The sequence below is a fragment of the Equus quagga genome, chromosome 3 (assembly GCF_021613505.1).
Source record: "Equus quagga isolate Etosha38 chromosome 3, UCLA_HA_Equagga_1.0, whole genome shotgun sequence".
In the NCBI taxonomy this organism is placed as follows: domain Eukaryota; kingdom Metazoa; phylum Chordata; class Mammalia; order Perissodactyla; family Equidae; genus Equus; species Equus quagga.
Genome location: NC_060269.1, coordinates 97,501,462 through 97,522,217, shown reverse-complemented (window position 1 = coordinate 97,522,217; position 20,756 = coordinate 97,501,462). Strand labels below are relative to the sequence as shown.

Sequence of the window (20,756 nt, the reverse complement as noted above, 5' to 3'; positions counted from 1 at the left end):
TTATGCCTGTCACCCAGAGCAACTAAAACCACCCACTCCCAGGCAGGTGACCCCACAAAGCAAACCAATCCATCTGGTCCACGCTCCCCACCTCCTCCCGCAGGAGTCAGAGGGAGATGGAAAAGTTTGGGGAGTAGTCCGAGGCTAACCAGAAGAGCATTTTCTCATTCCTAAACCACTCTCAGGTGTTCTGACGGGGAGGATGACATCCGGACAGTCCTCCGGCCACTCCTTCCCCGGGGCTGATTATGAAACTCCGGGCACTTTGTACCTCACCCCGCTAGTTAGTCCTCGGCCCCAGGCCCCTCCCCAGACTTATAAAGGCCGCAGCGCAGGGCAGTTGAGCTCACTTGCCTGACAGGTCCGGTGTCCGAGGGACTCGGCTGACGCGTGGCCCCTCCAGGCTCTCCGGCGCGCTCCAGCCGCAGCCCCGAGGCCCGCCGGCTCCCGCCCGCCGGTGCGCTCGCTGCCCGCAGCCGCCCGCCGCCTCGCGCCCGCCCGCTCCGCCGATGCTCGCCGTGGGAAGCGGGATGCAGCCGCGCCGCGCCGGCCCGGTCCAGGCGCTGCTGCTCTCCCTGGGTAAGCCGGGCCGCCTCCTTCCGGCCGCTCCCGCCGCCCCGGCCCGGGTGCATTTGTCGCTTGCCAAGTAGGGAGTTTTCCACCGAGCTAAAGTGCACTCCATTTAAAAGGATGTCTCTTGTTACTCTGAGTCCATCTTTCCCTTAAACCTAGGATGGAAGGGAGTGGAATGGGGAGAGGCAATCGGTGTTAAAAATGCCTTTCATTGATAAATTGCTATCGGTATATATGTTATGCATGAATTAATTTAGCTCCTTATTAGGCAAAATAAAAAATCGAAAAGCTATTGTTTTTTCTTTTGAAAATTTGCCAGTACTAGAAACGCAAAGACTTGAGAAGCACTGTTGATATTTCAAATGTTGTTCTTTCGTGTTGAGAGGAGTGGGGGTGGGGGAGTAGAGACTGGACCGGCGCCTAATAGACCTTTTGGAAAGAAATGCTTTTCCTCCTCTGTCTTGCCCTCAGTTTTCTAAATCAAGCCGGGTTAAGCTTCCGGAGGCCTTGGCATGCGCCAGTGCCAGCTCTGCTAGAGCTCCAGGAGCGACGGAATCCCACGCGATTCTCGCGGACCTGGAACGTGGGCAGGTCCTGACGCTCCCCGCCGCCCTTGGACCCCAACACCTGCGCTTCCGGTCCCCGCAGCCCGCGCTGCGGGAGGCTGGCCAGGCGGTTTTCACTTGCTGCTAATTGCACCCCAAAGCGAGTAATCACTGAGCGCGCTTTAGTGCATGTCTTTCTATTTGAGATGCTTTTGTTCTTGTGGGCAGGAAAAAAAAACGTTTATGTAGCCAACCTGGTTTGAAAACAAAATCTGTTCTCCCTAATTCCTTAAACTTCAAGAGAAATTGGAGCTGTATATGAATATTTGAATAAGGAAATAAAAGTTGCCAGTCTCACATTCTTTCTGGAGTTGCAAGGAGGTGAATTTCCCTAACGAGCTAACTTTACCTGTGCAGGATGTGACAGTTAAATCATTATTTCAACATGCCTTATCTCAAGGGTGGGGAGACCTAATAAAATGCATACCATGCATAGTTGGAACTAATTTGTCCAAGTTCAAGAATATAAGTGGAAACTGCAATCTTGGTTTCTACCCAAACTGTGCTAAGAATGATTTGCTAGAAGATTCTCAGTAAATAATGTGGCTTTGCTGTCTTTGTTTGGAAGTCTCTGTGAAAAGAATAAAATCAGAAAGGTGACAGTCTTCCTAGAGTTAGAAATGAACCTAGAGGTCCAAGTGGCTTAGCGCTTTTTTTTTTTTTTCCACCTGTAAGGTTGCATCTGAACAATGCAAATGTCTGTTCTGGGCCACTCATTGAATATTCTAATTTCAGACAGCAAGAGCCTATGAATAACCTGGTTACTACCCACCTAGCTTGTGTGTTGTGTGTGTTTTTGTTGTCATGAAAGTGCTTAAGTCCTTTATTGCATTACTTAATTATAGTTCATCTATTTCATCAGCTGCCAAGCCCATTTCCAAATTAGCTAGGTCAGTTTCTGTTTTCCCAGTTTGTTTAGATATTTCTCTACCACCAGGAAAGTTCCTGTTTGAAGTTCTATATCGTATCTCTACACTCCATTCAGGTATGCAAGTCCAATAGCCGTATTCTAAAGCACATGGAAAAAAGGCAAAGCTACCTTTTTTCTACCAAACAAAATATTACCGGAAATGCTTTTCCCAAATGTCTATCCTTCAAAAGAAGGAGACATTTATTTTAGATTTCAGCAAACATTTTATTATTGCTTTTTGTGGAATTTATATATATTTATGACTGTGGAAAAATATGGACACCGTCGGTTCCCCTCTGCCTCCAACACATGCAGATGTAAATTGCTACTCACGTAATCATTTGGTTACTTTTGCATTTAATAAGTTTTTGATATTGAGGTTCTTGCTTTATAGATTGGGAAACTATGACCCAAGGTCCCATAGAGATGCAGTGCTAACCTGAGAAAGTTCACACCTGGCTTTGCAGGCACTTTTAGTCTACTGAACATTAAGTAAGAGAGTTAGGGACCCCAAACTAGATACTGCATTTCTAAGTAATCTATAGTTTTAGAGCTGAATTATTATTTCTAATCTTGTGATTGTTTCAAAGAGGAGAAATTTTTATCTTGAGTTCTGCAATTAATGTTTAGGGGGCTTTCGATCTAAAATTAAACATTTTCATTGTTACCCAAAGGGGTTTTGAGCGTGTTCCTGAATGACATCTCTAAGACAATTTATCCCTACTTCATTGCACAATGACAGAGAATTGAGCAGAATAAAGATTCTTTCTTGAAATGTGAGAAGCCCTGATCTCAATGAGACATTGGCTCATCCCAGAACTTTAGTTGACTAAGAGAGTTTATGAGCTGCCTGAGCGTTCGCACAACCTGAGATGACACATCATAGGCAGAAAACGTAATGACAGGCTTCTCTGGTTTGGATTTTAACCCAGGTACCCTAGCTGCCTTCCGCATCATCTTGCCATATGAACAACTTGGGTAATTCGGGTGTGTGGTTCAGTAACTAGAGCCCAAACCCAGGAATTGGGAAGGGAGCTAACAATTACTAAATGCCTCCTGTGAGCTGACCATGTTGTGTGTTAGGTGCTTTACATATATCATCTCATTTACTCCTTAAAATAACTATATGAAGTAGGTATGGTTAGCCTAGTTTGACAAATGAAGAAACTAAGGCTCAGTGAAGTCAAATACCTTCCAAAGACTTAGAGATAGTAAATGGCAAGGTCATTCTGGAACAAAGTGTAAGGAGCCAGAGGATCTCCGGGTTATCAGGAGCATAATAAAAATAACAGATTCTAGAAGAGAAGTTCCAGAGTAGTCTGGGGGCAGCCCCAGGGCTTAGAACCTGTTATGGGGACAGGCATATGAATAGAAATGGTATCTCTACGGTATCACTCAAAATCAGGCACAGAAAACATGGGACTGTTTTAAATTTTGCTAGAATATGTTGAATTTTCACTTAACCTACACTCAGCAGTTTTGATCAACACAGTTCCCAGGAAAGGACTTTTACTGTGAAGCGGTCACTAATGTCAGCAGACTGAGGCCTTTATTTCTATATCTTCCTAGATGTTTATTAAGTAAAGCAGTCAAGGAGAAGGATACCTGTTTTTTCCCTGTATTCTTTTTATTCCCTGTATCCTTTTTATATTATTGTGAATTGAATATAGTATCGATAAGGGACCATGGTGGAATCTACAGCACATTTCCATTAACAGTAAGAAAATAGACATACTTCCTTGGTTAAAAAAAAATGTATAATACATAGTCACTTTAGAAAAATTGAATTTGAATGTCTTCTGTACATTTTTGCACAAGAATCTTCCATTTCCTGGTTAATGTTCAACAAAGAGACGCAAATGTCATATAAGAAACCCTCTTCAAAGAGACTGTAAATTAAGGTGTAGCTTCGTCATCTGTCAATCTTCATTCTGAATATAGGCCTGTGCAAATGGTCTAATTAATATGGTTGTCATGCTGTTGGGAACATTCCATGGAAGACAATGGGAAGGCTCCCCAAAGCTGTCATAGGGGAGATCCTCAGGGAGGAGCGCCCTGACACCCATCGCCTTGGTATGGCAATTCTGGAACCTTTGAAAAAATGAAGTAATGCGACAGACTCAGTGTCCTCCAGCAATGCAGTTTATGTAAGACTGGGTGTCTAGTTACAGGGCAAATAAAGGTGCAGTGACATTCTAGGTTAAAGTAACGATTTAATTAACTAGGATACTATTTATAATACACAAGACGTTTTGCTGATTGTCCAGAAAAAAATCTTAACCCTTAAATTCTTAGGCCAAAAATCCTGAATTTTAAATTTGAGGCATGAAAGTGAGTTAAATACAGATATTCTTGAAAATTCTAGGATGAGAGAAAAAGCCTCTTTCTCTCATGTACACACACACACATTTATATATGTGAAACTTTATAGTTTTGAATTGAGACATAGATAGTGTATACAATACAGATTTCACAGCCCAGTTCTTTTATTTCATACTTTCACAAAGATTTATTCTTCTTGGAGCCTCAGTTTTCTCATCTATAAAAGGAAATTATAATAGCTATGTCGCCAGGTTATTGTATATGAGTTTAATAAATACGATGATATTAGGAAATAATAAAAAGCACTTTTAAGTTAGAGCTATCATCCGCCTCCTCCTCCTCAAGTGCTTTCTTACAAAATGCCTCATTTGATCCTTACAATAGCTCCCTTTTAGCCAGGAAAGGTTTTAATATTCCCATTTTACAAATGAAGAAATAGACTTAAAAATGAGTGAGTTGCCCAGCATGTAAGGCTCCACGTCTGAATGTGCTGTACCCTCCCAACTCACTCTGCACTTTGCGTGAAAGTTCTACTCATCTTTTAAGACCGAAGGAAAGTGTCCCTTCCTCAGGCAAGCCTTCTCTGATAACCCCTTCCACCTGTCTCCCACCCTCAAAAATAGGTGGGCAGCCTGCACCCCTCCACCCCTCCTTTGCACCTCTCCTGCTCGCTCCTCCCATCCTGCCCTGTCACATCGCACTGGAAGTGTGAATCTAGCCGTGTCCCTCCTTACAGGTGCTATATTCATCTTTTATCATTCATATTGTGATAGACTGATATGAAACAGTCAATAAACGTTCGTTAGATGGATGATTAGAATGATACTTTATTCAGAGTTCTCACCACTATGTTTTGACTCAACCAGTTTTTCTTTGATAATGTAGTTGAGAAGCAAAATATTTTGAGACTAAGCAGTGGTTTTTGAAAATTCAATTCTGTTGTTTCTGATAAAGTCTAATAATCTTTCTTCCCTCTTTTTCCCATTTCTCTGTTTTACTATAGCCTGCATTCACTGATGGTGTACCTAACAGAATTTAAGTGTATATTACACACACTACGTGTGTGTGTGAGAGAGAGAGAAAAAGAGATGCGACTGAGCAGTGATATGACTGAATGATGGATAATCAGTGAAAGAAAGAGTGGTATTGTTTTAGAAATGAAAGGAACCTTAGAGTAATCTAATCTAAATGCCATCCCCCCTCTACTCCGCCCCACTCCTGGGTCTCTGTTTTCAGAGATAAGGAAACGGAGCTTTGGGGGATAAAGTTAGTATCTGAGCTAGAACTGGACTCCAAACCACATGAATCTAAGGCAGGGTTTTTCAGCCTTGGCTCTATTCTCACGGACTGGATCATTCTTTGTCGTGGGCTGTTCTATGCATTGCAAGGTGTTCAGCAGCGCCTTGGTCTCTGCCCACTAGATGTCAGTAGCACCCCCCCCCAGTTGTGACAACCAAAAGCATCTCCAGACACTGTCCTTTGTTGGCAAAATTGCTTCTGGTTGAGAACCACCAGCCTAATGTGTGTTCCATTGGTATAACACATTGCCTGTCATAATTCATAGTTTGAATAATCGGTTTTTGAGTTATCAAGACAAATAAAATTAATCTTTATGATAAGCTGGATGCAAATATAAAACCGATTCTAGTGTTAGAAAAATCAATTTAGCAATTTTTATTGTTGGTTTTAGCACCGTTCACCATGAATACACCATGAATAAGACTGAATCTTATTCATGAAGGAGTCACTCCTACTCTTTTCAATCATTGCATTGCTGACCACTCTGTGTCTCCTTTTGTAACTCTGATCTCTTGACTCCCACCACACTGCACTTTCTTTTTTCTCCAATTTCCTTAGCCCTTTTTATCTACTCCTTACCACCTATTTCCCAAAGTTCTATTATTTTCTATTCCATACTATTTCCCTGGGAACATATGAATGGCCCCTATGCCTATAAAGGTCATATTTCCTCATATGCCTTTCAAATAGACTCCATCAACTCCATTCTTATTCTTTCTACTTAAGATCTGCATTCGAAAGTGCCTCACAAATATAAATAAGTGATACATGAACTACAAACTCCAATTCCTTCATTTCTTATGTCTTCCTTTCATGTCTACTAGCTGCAAATGCCACCAAAAACCTGCTGACCTGCCTGTGTTTTCCTCTCTTTTAATATCACCACTCTCCTTGATATTTTCTGGCCAGAAACTTGGCATTATCTGTGAATTCTCTTCTTTCCTCACCACCCCCAGGCGTCTAGCTCCATTAACTCTGTTTAGGACAGGAGCTATGTCTTTTGCATCAATTTTCCTTTCAGCATCTTGTTCAATATCTTGCATATAGAAAAATCTCAATAGATATTTATTGAACAAATATAATTTGAAACATGTAGTTACTAAAAGGCTAAGCTACTCTCCTCCTTCTTTTCCGTTTATTGGGGGTAAGTCAGCCTTTGCCACCCTCCTGTCATTCCACAGATGCATATGTGCTTCTCACTGAAGTTGGGGTCTCCAATGTTAACCAAAAATGTATTTTCACAAAATAAAATTTCTTAGCAGCTTCCAAGGTGCTAGTTGCATTATGTAAAATTATCTTTTTGTTCTTGCTTTCTCCTCTTTTATTAGATGCTCTCTCATTAAAACTCTATCCTTTTTCAAGTTTATGTTTGCAACAGGCTTCTCTAAAGAAGCCATGATATAATAATCAATATACTTCTATAAATGCTGTTAAGCATTCAAAGCTTCAGGCCACAATATGATCATACTGAAAAGAAGGCAAATGGAAAACATTCGTAATCCAAACTGTTGCATTTTTCTTTTGAAACAATAAAGTAATAATAATTCAAATTTCTGAATTGGATCTATAGGGATAGGTGTGGGGAGAAGCAAGATGGAAGAAAGGGAAGGTAGAAAGGTTATCAAAAGAACCTCCCATGTAACATTATCTTGAAGAAAAAAAGGTATTTCCGATAGAACATTTGAAATAATATCTAGAAATGAATCTTTGGCATTTAGGGGGTGCAAGTCCCATATTTAGAGCTCTTAGTCACAAAATTCCGAAACACTCAGATTAATATAAATTGAACCCTTTACACAAGAGTTGACAAGCATTCTCTTTCATTATGAGAACACTTCCGTGTGTACAAGATATACATGTTTAAATCCATTTTTAGGGTAAACCCTTATATTTGGACTCACTGATTTTTGTGTTTTTTTTTAAGATTTTATTTTTTTTCCTTTTTCTCCCCAAAGCCCCCCGGTACATAGTTGTGTATTCTTCGTTGTGGGTTCTTCCAGTTGTGGCATGTGGGACGCTGCCTCAGCGTGGTCTGATGAGCAGTGCCATGTCCGCGCCCAGGATTCGAACCAACGAAACACTGGGCCGCCTGCAGCGGAGCGCGCGAACTTAACCACTCGGCCACGGGGCCAGACCCTGGACTCACTGATTCTTGATATTTGGATATCTCTAGGGATAGCATTGTATGATGACTAAAATATATGAGCACTTTGAAGTGTGGTTTAGAAATTACTACCAAATGGAAAAGTATAATTTAATGCCTATGAACTGAAAACATAGCCTATTAAATCTTTTCTTGCCACTTGACAAGGAAGATCCTATGGCTGTCTTTTAAAACTCAAAATTAAAAGGAATACTGTTTTGTAAACCATTATTATATCAGCCTCTGGTTTCATCCTGTTTTACCTCAAACGGTTATAGTTAGTTTTTACATTTAGTTTTTAATGTAGCTTAGTTATAAAGTTAACATTGAAAAACTGTAGGAAGAGAATGATTGCCAGTAGACGGCAGGGTTTATTAAGTGTGTGTATATATGCATGTTATTCTCTGAAAAAGAGGATATTACTAGAAAGTACTGACACTAGTTCTTTTCAGTATCTGATGTGATAAAGAGTTTACAGTTATTTTAAACAAAATGAAGCAAGACCTTATCTAATAGTGCGATTTAACTTGAAACAAAAAGGCATCTGGAAATGGTGAAGCATATTCCCTCCTTGAAAGTATACAAGACCTAACAAGCCTACTATGTTGAAGACAAATCCTAAAATTATAGGCTACCGTGCAAGAAGGTAGAAAGGAACAGTCTGTGAGTCGGTTGGCGTATGACCGCAGCAAAAGTGTGAACAAAGCGGATTTTGCTACCTGTTTAGGCTGGACAAATACTATGATTCATTATGAGTTTGCTGTTCTGGTCTAAATATTCTAAAAGGTTAAATTGGAAAAGCAAGGGCATTCCTTTCCTTCTGTAACCTGCCTCATTTTAATGTGGGGTCATTTTTATTTGCTAGATTGTTTTTCAGGAGAGCCATTTTATCTCCGAGAAGTGCATTTGATTTTGCAGACTTGGCTTGCTCAGCCAGTCACCAAATCCAAGCTTCCTTCTAGATGAGCCCCTCAGCGTGGCCATAAGGAAGCAAGGCCAGAGAAACTATGTGCAATAAGAAGGATGCTTTCTACATCTGGCATTCTGCCTAACTATTGGGCAAAGACTTCTTAATGCCCATGACAGGGCCACGATAAGGTCCCACAACATTTAGTGCTACCCCTCTCGGGGCGGGGGGGGGGGGGGGGGGGGGGGGTGGTGGGGGAGGTACTCAACCCCTCCCCCACGCCGTCCCCAAGATTGTGTAAGGGTGTGGGTCCTGCCCTGACTCACAGGGTAGAGGTGATTTGTATCCTCTGAGTCACCAGCCCCACTTCCTGCTGGCACATTTGAGATGCACTGAAATGCAATCTCTGAAAGGTGACGGTAGGGAGATGAATAGGCGAGCCTCAAATTCCTAAAATCATTTGGAAGTTTGACAGAAAAAATGACCTCTAAAGGAGTCTTGATGAAACAGAGGTTCCCACTGACAATTTTGAATTTACAGATCATTTACCCCAGGTCCCCTTGTGCAGAATTCCCCTCTATCTTAGTTACCAGTGTAAAGCTTGCCGCCAGATCTGTTTTCTGACATCTTGACACTATCCAAAATCTTTAGTATCGTAGTGAATTATTTTCTTAGCCGGCACCCATAGTGAAGGATCAAAACATTAGTAAAATATTTGCAGTTGAATCATAGAGCAATTGTTATTTCAAATAACATTAAAGTCATGAAAAACTGAAAGATTCATGAAATAAATGGATATGACTTTAGAATCTATTCCCTCCCTGTATGACTTTAAAATAATGAGTAGTGATTCTTAAAGGTGACAGGGTGGTGGATATCAGAATCTCCCATGGTGGACTTTTTCAATCTTCTGATCACCCCGACTTACATGGATCTGTGCACATGGACACAAGATTTAGCACCAGTTTTGCTATTTCATTGGCTACATACATCCATGATGGAACTGTAGTCTAATGCTTGAGAGAAGTATTTAAAATTATTTACAATTTCATCTGTAAAATACCCGGATGTTGGATTAATGAAGCAAGTCTCACAGAAACCATCCCGAGTAATGGACTGTGTCCAAGGGAGCGTCACAGGTTAGGGGAGCCCAGTTTTCGTGGAGGCACACCCTGGGCTGAGCATTCTTTAACTCACCAAGACAAATATTTCACCTGTGGCCTGACAAACTGGAACAAAGTTTCCACCAGTGGAAAAACCAACAATTACTAAAAACCTTAAAAAAAAAAAAAGACCAAGAAGCAACCCCACAAAGCAATTAGCTAGATTCTATAATAGTCATGGGTTGCAGCTGTAAGCAATTCCAAACAGGAAAGGCTAGTCTCTGATTTCTGCAAAGGACAGAGAAATGAGCTCTGAATGTGTGTTTGCACAATGGACCTGGCTGGCCACTTTGTGGTGGGAGAATTGGTAATGTCTGCTCCAGTCCTTTCCTCAGTTGAAGAACCGTGAAGGAATAGGAGTGTCAAGGATATAAAAACGCACATTTGGAACTCCAGTTTGTGTTGAACAGACTGTGTAAGTTAAAGGGTTTAATTCAGTAGTGAGACTGCATGGCACAATTATATTGAGAAGTACAGCAAAGTTGGCCTGAGTGCATTTCTAGCTCATCCTCCATAGAAACCTATGTGTACAGTCACCTTTTTAAAATCTCTGTTAAACCAATGATGAAACCCAAAGTTTAACCATTTTTTTGTCATTTAAGAAAGATGATTTTTTTTTCTTATAAGAGCAATTGAAGCAGCATTTATATTGTAGGAGAAATGAGGAGTGGGAAGGAGATCATCCTAAACTTTTCAAAAAACATTTTCAAATCATTGAAAGATTATGAGCCTTGATGTCAAAAGACAGATGCGTAACTCTTGTCTTCTATGGTCACTAGATTATTGGTCTTGGACAAGACATTTAATTTAACTGAGCTGATTTGGGGCTAATGACTACTTTATAGGATGGTTATAAGCATCGAGTTTGAAACATAAAATTACAAACAATCATGCTGATATGTAATTTATTTTTTAGTATCCAAAGCATAGACAATTTGCTTAACAGATTCAAGCTTCCTCTGGCTGAGAAAAATAAAATAAAATGCTTTATTACATGGACCAAGTTATCCTTTAAAATACCAAATTGCAAAGAGATTTGTAATCTTGTATTAGACCAGTAGAGGGCACTACCTACATATACCGCTAAATGGCTGCATGTTGAGGATAAAGGAACACTGACGGAAGTCTCTAGTATGTTAGGCATTTCAGAAAAATACCACTTCATCTAATTCTCCCCTAAACTCTACAAGGTAAGGAAAATATTAAAAGGATTCTCCTTAGGCTTTCTGTGGAATTCAGAAACTTGAATCATTCTAGTGCCTGTTTTCCAACATTCATCTTTTCCGTGGAGACACACGATGAAACACCGTGTTCAGACTCTTACTGGCCTCACAGAAACTGGATTCGAGGGCTCAGTGTGGTTCATGTAGTATGGGTGTTCTGTCCCATATTAGATAAGATAGATGCTGACTTTACTTAGATTGCATTTTCTTAATTAAAATCTATTTTTGTTCCTGATACAATGCAAAGAGCAACTTAAGCACGTCAATCAACAATGAATGTACCCTAGGTTGAGAGTCCTGTTTAGTTGTTGCCATAAATAGAACTTGATTTTTATTTGAAGCCTTCTTTTGTGATAGGTTCTACTTTGGAGGATTGCTTTGAACACATCATGGAGTAAAACAGTGGAAATACCCCAATTTTCCAATTGATAAACTTCTTAGGAAATCAAACTTCAAAATCAGGGATGTTTTCAAAATCAGGTGGCCGTGAAACATTTAGAGCAACTCAAATCTATGAGTGTGAATGTAAGGCCAAGGCTTCTACCCTTGGCTAGAAGAGCTGGGAGTTCTTTTGTTTTTAATTATAAGCCTGTTTCCATGAATTATTTTGTTTATGGTTTTGATGGATCAAATTATAACAATTCCATAAATACTGCAGTTGTATGGAAATCTGATCAGAGTTTCTTTCTTTGAAGGATTAATTGTGTATTTGATTTTCCTCCATCAATAGGTTTCCATCTTCTCCAAGCAGTTCTCAGTACAACCGTGATCCCTTCGTGTATCCCAGGAGAGTCTGAAGACAACTGCACAGCCTTAGGTAAGCCCAACTTTGTCAATGCTGCAGCAAAGGAGGACAGATTTTTGACTGAAATGTGAACTTAAAAGACTCTAAATATGTGACAGTGGAAAAAGGCAAGGGGTAGCTGCTATATTAAGGAAAGGATTTTTTTAACCCCCTTATGAGCTAGCAATCTGGAAAAGCTAGATAAAGGAATAGCTGGTGGGAGACAGACTGGGCATCTAGTTATATAGAGAGATTTGATGTTAAAGAGATAGGGAAGAAAGAAAAGCAGATTCCCTTCGTCCAGTCCCCAGAGTTATGATGTGAAACCATTGTTAGGGGTTGAATCCCAGGCAATATAGGAAAATTTAAACTTTCTACAATAGATAGCCAGTCCTGGTGGTCAAGATTCGGCTTCTCACCACTGGGACCGGATTCATTTCCTGGTCAGGGAACCACACCTGTTGCTTGTCATATTGTGGCAGCTGTGTGTGGCTGTGATGCTGAAAGCTATGCCACTGGTATTTTAAATACCAGCAGGGTCACCCATGGTGGACAGTTTTCGGCAGAGTTTCCAGACTAGATAGGCTAGGAAGAAGGACCTGGCCACCCACTTCCGAAAAAATTGGCCACGAAAATCTTATGCTTAGCAGCAGAGCATTGTCTGATGTAGCACCAGAAGGGGAGAGAGTGGGGCAAAAAGACGGCAGGGTTCATCTCTACTGTATACAGGGGCAGTAGGGGTTGGAATCAACACATTGGCACCAACAACAACAACACCACCATAGGTAATCAATGTATTTGTTGTTGTTATTTTTTGTAAAAGGAACAAATGATGTCCTTTCTTTCTAGTTGCAGCATTCATTCAGAAAATATTTACGCAATGTTAATTCATGTCAAACTCTGTGCTGAAGCACAGGGATACAAAAATAAAGTGACGCACAGTCTTCTTCCTTTAAAGACCCTAGAAGGCTCTGGATGTGGTTCAAGAGAGATCTGCTTTGTATTCCGTCTGAACTACTGAGTCAAGCGTTATCCTAAGGAACCAGGGTCTTTTTCACGATAATTTCACCTTCTCTCTTGTCCTCTTACATCATTGGGCTCCCTGGAGGTTTGGTCTCCCTCCTTCCCTTTTTGTTTTTGGTTATTTGAACAAGAATGTTGCAATCAAGATGCTATTTTTTGATTACTTCATAAGCATCCTTCACGTTTTTAAATTAAAACATACTGAAGTGAATTTTACAAGTAGGTTGCAACGCTATTTCTAATGAGGCTCTTATTTTTAATATTATATTTGCCTACCTCAGACATTTTTAACACAGGGTTTATTCAGGTCTCGTTGTTAGAGATGTTGAGAGACTTTGATTTCTTTGACGATAACCTCAAAAATTTGGGAATGCACACTAAAACAAGACTTACTAGCTTAAATCTCACTATAGAATTAAACTCTCTTGAATTAATTTATGGACTCAGCTTGCAATTGCTTTTGGAGTAATGAATTTCAGAATTTGGCTCAAAAGTTCAGAAATTTTGAGATTTAAAAAAATTACACAAACTTTGCTTGGATCAGTGAATAACAGCAGAGGGTAATGATTTTTGTCTGTGTCTTAAACTTACTTTTTCTATCCTTGAAGGTTGTCTTTTGAGGATTAAATTCCCAGGTTTTATTTTGTTTCGTTTAGTCTCTTGGACATTTTCCTTTGGGGTCAGTTGTTTGTTTATTGGCCTGGGAATTGTGATAACAAGAGTAACTTCCCTCTCCTGAAAATTCTCCTCCACTGATTGGCACCTGACCTACTTTGTTACAGTAGCTCAATGGTCACTATTATGAAAGGTTGATTAATACTTCAGAGAAGGCAGCAGAGGGCCAGCCCCGTGGCTCAGTGGTTACAGTTTGGCGCACTCTGCTTTGGCAGCCGAGGTTTGCAGGTTTGGTTCCTGGGCATGGACTTACACTACTCCTTGGCCATGCTGTGGCAGCAACCCACACACAAAGTAGAGGAAGACTGGCACAGCTGTTAGCTCAGGGCTAATCTTCCTCAAGCAAAAAAAGAGGAATATTGACAACAGATGTGGATTTTCCTCAGCAAAAAAAAAAAAAAAGAAAAGGAAAAAAGAAGGCAGCAGAATATATTCAACTTTCCATTTCCTTCACAGTTCAGACAGAAAACAATCCACGTGTGGCTCAAGTATCAATAACGAAGTGCAGCTCTGACATGAATGGCTACTGTTTGCATGGACAATGCATCTTCCTGGTGGACATGAATGAAAATTATTGCAGGTAATATCCCCAAAACAAAAAACCAAAAACACGTTTTTAAACCCATACGTCTCTATGTTCTATTTTTTGAAGTTATTGTATATTTCCATGGGCTGCAGTTTATATGTTCTATTGGAACTTTATTAAGTGAATTTTTAAAAATAGATAGTAGTTATCAAGCTGTAAAGAAACTTCAGGGATGCAGAGTGGGGGAAGCTTTGGGCGCTCCCCTCTCCCACTTCCCACAATAGCAGCTCCACTTTTCACCTTTTCAATGACTTATATATCAGCCATTGTTTTAAGAACTGATTTCATTGATTTAGACAAAAAGCACCTCAAACCTACAAAACTTATAAAACACTATTCTAGATAGTCAGTCTGAACCAGACTGTCATTTTAATATTGCAATTTAACTTGAGAGCCATGTGGAGCTCTTTTATCGATGTCGGCCTAGCTTCAAGGTTGATCTTTAACTTCTTCTTTACAATTTTTGGCAAACCTTGTTGATTTCTTGCATTACAGTGTGAGATTAGTTCTTACAAAACTAATTCATAATTATGATTTCTTTTTTAAATAATTGATCTTTCTCTTGCATTTTCCTTTAGGTGTGAAGTGGGTTACACTGGCGTCCGATGTGAGCACTTCTTTTTAACTGTCCAACAGCCCTTGAGCAAGGAATATGTGGCTCTGACTGTGATTCTTGTTATCTTGTTTTTGGCCATAGTCGCCGGTTCCATATACTATTTCTGCAGATGGTAAGCCAGTGTTTTTTAACACTCTACTTTTATAAATTACTTATTCTTACTTATAAATTACTTGTTATAATTTATTACTTATAATTTACTTATAAATTACAATATATGCTTACAAATATGGACAACGTATTATTTAGAGGGATAATAGATTCTGCACTGATGATATTTGTGAAGAAGTTTTAGCAGCAGAACATCTTGATTTGATTCTATTTTTAGCTGTCACTTATTACCTATGTGGCTTTATGCAAGTCAAACTTGGAGAATCAGTTCCTTCCTTTATAAAATACAGATGGAAATCCTTATCCTGCATTAATTAGAGGACTGTTTTCAGTTTTGAACATGATAATGCATGTGAAAGTAATCCAAAAGGCATGATGTCAATGTTATACTTAGCCACTTGTATGAAATTTTGTATTTCATAAAACACAGTCTTGTAAATTAGTAAGCCCAGAGGCTTAGGATCTTAAAATTTAAGACAGACTGGTAGAAATGAGTTTCTAGACAATTATAAAAGCTTACTTGTAAAAAATGGTTCATGTCAGTCCCCCAAAACAGTCACACTCCCTCCTCATGTGTGATACTATACCGACGTATGCTGGCACCTGAGAAAAAGTAGAGTGGACATGGGAACCACTGACAGTATATCAGACTGGCAGTTTTTAGGGTTTGGACCAGGGCATGGGATAGTGTGAACTAGTTAGTAACAGCTGCCCTTAAAATGTCTCCAAGAAATCCTTTTTATTTTGGAGCTGGTACAAATTGTTCAGGATAGATTTGAGTGAGTTTTATTATTATTATTTACTTTTGCTGAAAGTAGTGTACTTCTGCTTTTGAAGGCCTGAAAGTATGCTGCTTTAAAATTAAATTGATTTTGCCATTCGATTCCAAGTATTTATCAAATCATAAGGCCTTCCTAATTAGTTATGATCACAGAACTGAATATTATTAAAACTGAAATACACCTGAAAGTTCTTTGACTACAGTCCTTTCCTTTATAAAGATGGGGAAAATGAGACCTAGAGAGGCGAACTGAGGTGCCTCAGCTCATGGAGTTGACAAGTGGCAGAATGGAGTGTAAACAAAGGCTTTCTAGTCTTATTCTTCCACTAAGCATAGACATTATGTGGTTTCCTCGAGGCTACATGCCTCATCTCCAAAATGGGTAGGAAATGAACTCAAAATATTGGGAAGATAGCTTGAATGAATGAAGATTCTGAATCACGATAGATCCGTGAGTCCTCGCTGGGAGAAGTTCGCCAGGTTGTGTAACCCATTTATGCTTCACTTTCTTCATCTGTAAAATCAGGATGATAATGGATAAGTGTGAGGATAAAATGAATAATGAAGGTATAGCACTTAGAATGTTGTCAGTTGCTTAATTAGTGCCCAATAAATATTAATTATTTTTGTTTGTATTGATGTTAACATTATATCAGTGTGACGGTTAGAATGTAGTGTAATATTCAAAATACTAGTTCCTTGAAAGAAAGAAAGAGAGGAAGGAAGGAAGAAAGGAAAGACTGAGAGAGAGTGAAGACAAGGGAATGGAAGGGAAGAGAAGGAAGAGAAAGAGAGAGAGAGAAAAAAACAATCAAGGCTTTAATGTGGTCACATGCTCTCCTGGAATTTTGCAATTTTCATGATCTTGTTAAAAAGCCTCTGAACTTCTTTAACTGTGTTTCACCATTTCCTCCCCAAACTGTTGGACCACAGAACGCTACTCCCTTCTTCCCTCCTTTTCTTCTCTTGTCCAACCTAAACCTATTCACGTTTGTCCTTTTGGAAACACTATGCTGCTGTATCTTTTACGTCCATATATTTGTTTCTTTTGTTAACATACTTTGTTCTTTACTGTTAACTCCAGTGCTGACAGTTTCACTTCTGGATATTTCTAGGTACAGAAATCAAAAAAGTAAAGAATCAAAGAAAGAATATGAAAGGGTGACCTCAGGGGATCCAGCGTTGCCACAAGTCTGAATGGTGCCATCAAGTTTACGGACAGGGATGCGCAGCATGCCAGATTATGTTAATATTCCTATTTTGTTAATAATATTTATGTTGGACAATGTGTTAAGACAACATGGTGTTTTTTTAAAAATACTTGGAAAAGTTTTTATTTTTGTTTTATTTTTGATGGACTATTTGTTAATGTATAATGTACACAAAATATTTAATATAGAAAGAAAATCACTATTTTTGTAAGAAATCATTGCTCAGACTAAATGCTTTATTGAAAGCTTCAAAACTGCTTTGTTTGCTGCACAACGCTTAGGAGTGAGCAACGCCCAGTTCGTTGCTCAGGAAGTGTCAACAAATGACAGATTTCTGTGAGCCTAAATATATGGTCAAATCAATTTAATAAGTATATTTTTCTACTCCTCAAATCAATGATAATTGGTTTGACTATTTCATAGTTTGATATATGAGTCGACACCACTGTGTCATGTATTAAACACGTGATGCTAATGGGAATGGGGGAGAAGCAAATGTAGAGCACGTGCTAAACACTAGCTGTTTGAAACAAGCTACACCTGGGAGAGAGCTGCGCTCCCTCCAGCCCCATCCTCAGCTGTAACTCCATATTTATCTGCCTGGAGGGGAAGTGGGCCATTCCCTATTCCACCCCACAACTCCTGCATCTAATAGATTCTCCTTGAGTGGAATGAATTGAGAACCTAATTTTATACCAGCTTTTATATAAATAGCAGGTATGTTGTAGCCTCACAATGTTTCTTTTTTTAAAGTAAGTTTATGTGCAGTAACTGTTGCTCCTAAACAATTAAAAAAAAAAATCCACACTTGAAGTCAAAATTTATGCTTCTTTTTAAGAGTATTTACTTTCATAAGGACTTTGTTGAAGAATTCTAAGGTTAAATCATAGTCCAAAATTTGATGGACTAGTTATTATTTTAAAGTATAATCTAAGACAATCATTCCATATATTTCTAAAGATGGAAATACAGTTATTTCATTTTCTTTGCAAGAGAGTTTTAACTTAAAACAATGCAGTAAGCAGCTTTTTCTGCAATTTAAAATTACATATTAAAAATTAAATCCTGATGCAGGAAGTGGGAAAAATAAGAAAAATTAATTATAGTGTATTTTTCCAAAAGAACAAATGCATTTGAAAGCTTTTACAATTTAGAGACTTAACCACACCTTCCTATGGAGACTGAGATGAAACCAGGGTCCTGTTTTCTGTCTTTTATGTTTTGGAAGAGACTAAGGTTTCTCCTGTGCTCAGAACCCATGGTCTCAGTGAGTTCATAAGGGTACTTGAGGTAACTACATAGCGAGCCACAGCTGTCACCACCGCCAGATCTCCTGGGAGATTGCCTCATTGAATGCTAGCCCTTTGGGTAGAGTCTCTCAGGCTCACACACATGGTCAGCTAGGGTCTATTCTTCCACATTTTTTCCTGGCCTAGGCTAGGGCAACAAAGAAAGTGGAAGCAATGGCTCATCTCTGAAGTGCCAGGTGCCAAGGCTTGCCTCTGTATGTGTCCCTGTGTTGTATACCCTGGTGCATTCAAGTGACTCTCTTCCAAAGTCTTGGATCTGGTCCCTTACTATTAGGGCAGCAAACAGACAAAACAAACATAGATATATATGGTTGCATGTGTGTGTGTGTGTGTATGTATGTGCCTACTCATATGCAAACGCACATGTACACATGAGCTCAATTAGAATTATAGTCATTTGTTGCTCTATCAACAATGTATAAAACAAAAACAAAGAGAAATAAAATAAAATTCGGTGAGATCCCAAAGGATATTTCTGTTTCCTATTTATTATAGCCGAGTCAAATGTGCTGTGTAAGAACACATTTTAAATCCTGCACATACCCATCGACACCTCCTCTGGGTAAAGGAAGTCTGCCTGTTTTAAGTGACTTTGATTGTTTCAAAGAAAATTTATTGACTAACCCAGAAATCATCTGTAATCCATTTCTTTTATTCACAAAAAGCAAATCATATTATTTTTCTTAAGCATCTCAATTCGTATTACATAACTAATTGTATGTGGTTTGGGGTGTTTTTAATCTTTATTTAAGAATGCTTAAAAAATGAACCCCTGTAAAAGTTAAATCTATATTTATAAATGAATATTAAATAAAAAGGTATGACCAAAAGTGTTTTTTATAAGTGAAAATAAGTAAAAAATAATTGTTTTAATGAGGATAATGCTGAGCAAACATGAAAGATGATTGCTATCAGTTCATGTTTCCTAAAAACAATGGAAAGATTGTGGCTCACATTTAGTTTATCTTCCTCATTTTACAGATTTCTCACTATACGAATTTCTAGAAGGGGCTATTTATATCCAACATATTGAGAACAAATGCAAATCCAATGCATAATTTATGGCTTCCCACCAAGGCCACACAATAACTCATTTGACACTCTCTATGACCAAGGACATAAAGTTCTATGGTTAGTACTAAAGGTTTAACATCAAATTTGAGATTTATGTAGTATGTTAAACATGTATAATACAATAGAATTCAATGTTCTCCTAGATGTTTTTTTGCTCTCTCTGCCAAAAGTCAAAGCAATGGGAAAAATGGTGCACTGGTATGACTATGTCTTAACCCAGATTTTTATTTTTGAGTTCTTGAGAAGAGAGTTAGCTAAATTCAACTGCTGTCACATAGCCCATCAATTTTTATGGAGCAAATGCATGATACTAGTTTCTAATTTCCATTAATTTCAATAATGCAGTTTTAAAGACTTGTGTCTGATCCACTTTGTCATGTTTTGCTGCAATATCCATGCTGTAGACTTTTGGGGAAAAAGATGTGTTTAATTTGCTGCCCAATATTTTCTGTTTTTTTCCTCCTCTTATTCATATGGGAGAAAGAGGGTAACAACTTGTATAAATGGTGTTCTGGAGTACATTTTAATGTTTTAACTAAAGAATAATTTTATCTAAACCATATCTGTTATTCAAATTAGATGATGTTAAATTTAAGATATGTATTTTTCTCTTTGCTTTTTTTGCACTCTGTAATTGCACTTTTTAAGTTTGAAGAGCCATTTTGGTATAGAGTTTATGTTAAAGATGTTATGGAACATAAAGTTATATTGCATACAGTTTAAAGTAACTTATTTGACAGTGAATTTTATCAGAGTACTGAATTGTATCAATTTGTTTGTGTTCAATATCAGCTTTGATAATTGTGTACCTTAAGATATTGAAGGAGAATATAGATACTTTACAAGATATTGTTAACGTTTATTTATTTTTGTTGGGAACTGGGGAAAAAAACACAATTTAAAAATAAAAAATGCATTCGGCACCATGCATAAAGAACTTCACTGATAAACATAGTCTCTCTTTTTTTTTTCTTTTTCTTTTTCTCCATAACACATTAAAGGGCTTCAAAGCAATGACAGGACTACAATGTGTTTAGATATAAAGACATATGATCTTACTTTGGGAAAGCGTTAAATAAATGTATCATATTTTATGGCCTACCATAATGAAGAATTTCTTTGAAATAAAAGAAGCCACATTAGTTATGAAATTCTAGGTGTTAGTCTATTTTCAAAGATTATAGCTGTCCTACTGAGAAGCAACTTTTGAAAGGACGTATCAGCCAGAAGCGTGTCTCATGATTCCCTTAGCATCTCCCAACCAAGAGGCCTGGCTTCCCTGGGCCTTCAGAGCAGGAAGCATTGGTCACTCTGAACCTCCATCACAACGATGGCTTCCTTGACAAATTCTTCAACAACCCATAGAGGGCTTTATCCATTTATCAGCTCTTTAGGCCATTTCGCTGGCCTGCGGATAGGTCAGGGAGGCATAGCAATGAC

The 20,756-nt window shown here is 38.7% G+C and overlaps 1 protein-coding gene across 1 annotated transcript; it reads left to right on the top strand.

Annotated features, from left to right (window-relative positions):
* Window positions 1-355: 355 nt before the first annotated feature.
* EREG (epiregulin) lies at window positions 356-20,266 on the top strand. The gene is made up of 5 exons (XM_046656371.1): window positions 356-579; window positions 11,876-11,962; window positions 14,084-14,207; window positions 14,792-14,941; window positions 16,837-20,266. The coding sequence occupies exons 1-5, from the start codon at window positions 510-512 to the stop codon at window positions 16,916-16,918; spliced, it is 513 nt and encodes a 170-aa protein (XP_046512327.1). The 5' UTR covers window positions 356-509; the 3' UTR covers window positions 16,919-20,266.
* The last annotated feature ends 490 nt before the right edge of the window (window positions 20,267-20,756 follow it).

Bases quoted from the DNA above. Each gene is read 5' to 3' on its own strand.
- EREG (XM_046656371.1), top strand. From the start codon at position 510: ATGCTCGCCGTGGGAAGCGGGATGCAGCCGCGCCGCGCCGGCCCGGTC. The intron at 580-11,875 runs GTAAGCCGGGCC...CTCCATCAATAG, and splicing joins GGCGCTGCTGCTCTCCCTGG to GTTTCCATCTTCTCCAAGCA. The intron at 14,208-14,791 runs GTAATATCCCCA...ATTTTCCTTTAG, and splicing joins ATGAATGAAAATTATTGCAG to GTGTGAAGTGGGTTACACTG.